This window comes from Nicotiana tabacum, chromosome 24 (assembly GCF_000715075.1).
Source record: "Nicotiana tabacum cultivar K326 chromosome 24, ASM71507v2, whole genome shotgun sequence".
Classification (NCBI taxonomy): Eukaryota; Viridiplantae; Streptophyta; class Magnoliopsida; order Solanales; family Solanaceae; genus Nicotiana; species Nicotiana tabacum.
Window position 1 is genome coordinate 37,558,575 of NC_134103.1, and position 3,216 is coordinate 37,561,790.

The 3,216-nt window shown below is 38.2% G+C and overlaps 1 protein-coding gene across 1 annotated transcript; it reads right to left on the reverse strand.

Annotated features, from left to right (window-relative positions):
* Positions 1-240: 240 nt before the first annotated feature.
* LOC107820174 (polygalacturonase non-catalytic subunit AroGP3-like) lies at positions 241-2,874 on the reverse strand. Its single transcript, XM_016646401.2, has 2 exons — positions 2,481-2,874; positions 241-2,357 (listed from the first exon to the last, which is right to left on the reverse strand). The coding sequence occupies exons 1-2, from the start codon at positions 2,532-2,534 to the stop codon at positions 522-524; spliced, it is 1,890 nt and encodes a 629-aa protein (XP_016501887.1). The 5' UTR covers positions 2,535-2,874; the 3' UTR covers positions 241-521.
* Between the last annotated feature and the right edge of the window lie 342 nt (positions 2,875-3,216).

The window sequence follows — 3,216 nt, forward strand, 5'->3', positions numbered from 1 at the left end:
CGTTCCTTTTATGATAAAACTTTTACCTCTACACAATGCTCCGTCACATTACCAAAATGAGATTCTGTTTATTTTGCAAAAATAAAAAGAAGATAAAAAAGAGAGCAATCAATTTCTAAAGTTGTGAAGGTTTAACTTGTCTATTCATATGGACACTTCGTAAAGATGATTGGCTTATTTTTTAAATCTATTTTCCTTTTTCTACTTGGAGCAATGAAAAGAATATGAATGCACAAATCATAGAGTAATAACAATTACTTTGCCCAAATATAGAGAGACAACAATAGAATGATTACATAACAATTGTAAATTGACAGCCATTCAAAGTTAATGAAGGCAAAAGTTGAACAACTTACACAAAAGGGTACTCAAAATATAAATGAGTCTATAATAATAATAATAATTAATTAATTACTATAAAAGTCAAACCAGTGGTACCTTTTTCTTCTTCTTGTAACACACCCGGTTCGACCCGAATAAGAAAAATTGCACATTTATTCAATTCAAATCCTTTGCTTGGCTCAATCAGCAATTGCCCAAGTCATGTCATTTTCAAAGATCCAGTGACAAACCTCAATCTTCCCGGGTCCCGACCCGAGTGCAACAAATGCTCCATGACTGGGTCCCCATGAAGACGTATCCACATGGCAAATAGCAACTCCATGGTTGATTTTGGCCTTTGAATTCGGGTCCAAAATATCCGCTTCGTAGACCCGAACTTTAGGAACCGAATGGCAGTAATAGAGCAAGTAAGGGAACAAGCTCTGATGACAAGACACTGATTTGGTGACTTTTCCACCGTTGATTCCTTTGACTGATCCTATTATGATATTCTCCTTTGACCCTTTTGTATTCTCAGTTGTTCGAACGACAACGTTTCGGCCCAAAACGGAAGTTGCAAAATCAATCATATCTTCAGCTGAGTTAATACACCGTTTTGTCTCGCCGGCACTCGGTGCTCTTTCACACTCCGTCAAAGCATCGCCGATCATCTTTGCCACCGGAGAATCATCGCCGGCGTGAAAGATTTTCTTCATCTCGCCAATCTTGGAGGTAGAAAATGGTAATTTAGCAGCAATCACCCGGGGCAAAAACGACCTTTTAGGCATCTTATCCTTTATATCTGGCATAGGCATAATTGTACCACTCTTCAACATCTTCTCCCGGAAAAACTTTCCGGGCTCAACCCACCGGTTATTCACCATTTTGCCACCGTTGACCTCGGTCAACGAAGCCAAAACTTGAGATGATTTGTTGTGGTAATTAGAAAATGTGGCAGAATCTTTGACATAATCTTTGAAAGTGTTATTAACCCCATAAGTTTTGAAATTAACTTTTGGGTCGTTAGCACCTTTACCGTAGCCAGTGAATTTATCAGTACCTTCGTTAAAAGATTGACCATAGTTGACAAAATTTGCTTCACCAGCATTTGTATCCTTGATATAGTTCTGAAAATTGTCATCTCCAACATTAGCTTGATCTCTGTAATTAGTAAAAGTCTCAGTTGGACCATTACCACCAGCACCATAGTTCTTGAAATTATTTTCAGGAACATTTCCATTGGTACCATAAGATGTGAAATTTTGGTTGCCACCATTTGCTGTCTGACCATAGTTTGTAAAGGTTGAACCTATAACATTTGTGTCTGTACCATAGCTGGTGAATTTACTATCAGCCCCATTCCCATTTTTGCCATAGTTACTGAAAGATTGGTCACCAGCATTAGCATTTTGTGAGTAGGCAGTAAAATCTTGATTCCGACCGGTAGCTGCGTCGGAATAGGAAGTGAACTTAATATTGGGGACATTCACATTTGGACCGTAGTTTGTGAATTTACCAGTACCCCCAGCAGCATTTGTGCCATAGGTGTTGAAACTTTGGTCAATTACATTTCCATCAGGGGCATAATTGGAAAATCTATCATCATGGCCTCCGGAATCTCTGCTGTAGCGTCTGAAAGAATCTACAGGGATGTTTTCTCCGTCAGAATAATTCTTGAACCCGTCAAATCCGCCAGCTCTGGTAGTGCCGTAATTGGTGAAGTTCTTGTCATTGTAAGATGCAAAGTTGACATCTTGGCTGTGCTTTTCAAGACTTGGTGACAAATCTGGGGCGCACAGCAGATTTGCTGAAGAGCAAAAGGAGTGAAGCTGTGTGGAGAGTGCATTCTGATCTGCTACAAGCTTTGTGTAAGTTGCATATTGTGCAGCGTTCAATGGTGACGCTTTGTTGAGAAGAAACCATGGCTTTGGCAAGTCATTTGAGACTTGTTTCTTCCAATACCTAATCAGATAACCTTTCGGTGTAAATGGGTTCCCAGATTCACCAGAATTATCTTCATTTCCAGCCACAACAACCTGCATTCACACCCCATTAAGTACATAAAGTTACAATCTTTACACAACAAGGGTACCCCAAATCAAGATTACTTCAAAAACTAAAAGAGATAAGAGTAATAAAGATTAAAGATTGTTACTTACATTGAACAGAAGAACAAGTAACATGCATAAAGAAAGAGTTTTGGTGGTGTGCATTTCTTTAGTGTGAAACAGAGAGAGAAAGGAGGAGGTGAAGAGTAGAATGTTGGTGGGAGGTTTGGTTGGAGGCACAAAATTTATAGTAGAAGGTTCTAAAAGAGTATAGTAGAAAGTAGAGATAGATGATAAATGGAGTGTGGGGTTTGATGTGCTCTTGCCCTTTTGAAGTTTAAACACTATCTGTCAGTATTTTTAGTAGAGGGTTTTGGTTTCTTGATTAATCATGATTTACACTTCCACAAACTTGATTTTCTTCTTTCATTTTTTGGTAATTGAAAGATGGATTATATTAGTAAGCTGAGCTTTTTGCTTTGTTGATCCTCTTTTGCTTATGTCTGCTTTCTGACGTGGAAAACTCATTCCTTTAAAAAAATTTAAGTTGGGTACCTTTTTTAGCTTCACTAGACGCATGACCTGTAATTTGGCTTGTCAGTTTAGCCATCATTGGGGAAATTTTTCAAATTCACTTCACATTGCCACATTACAAGAGTAGTATAAATCCAAGTCTCTAGGAATCAGTAATATTTAAATAACCCTCTTTGAGATTGACAAGAGTCTTCATTTAGACAAGAAGTTTTTGGAGAGAGGGCTAGCCTAAAGATTAGGGGCAATAGTATTTTGGGAACCCTTAACATTAATGACCTTCTTTGAGATTGAGAAGAGTCTTTATTGAGACAAC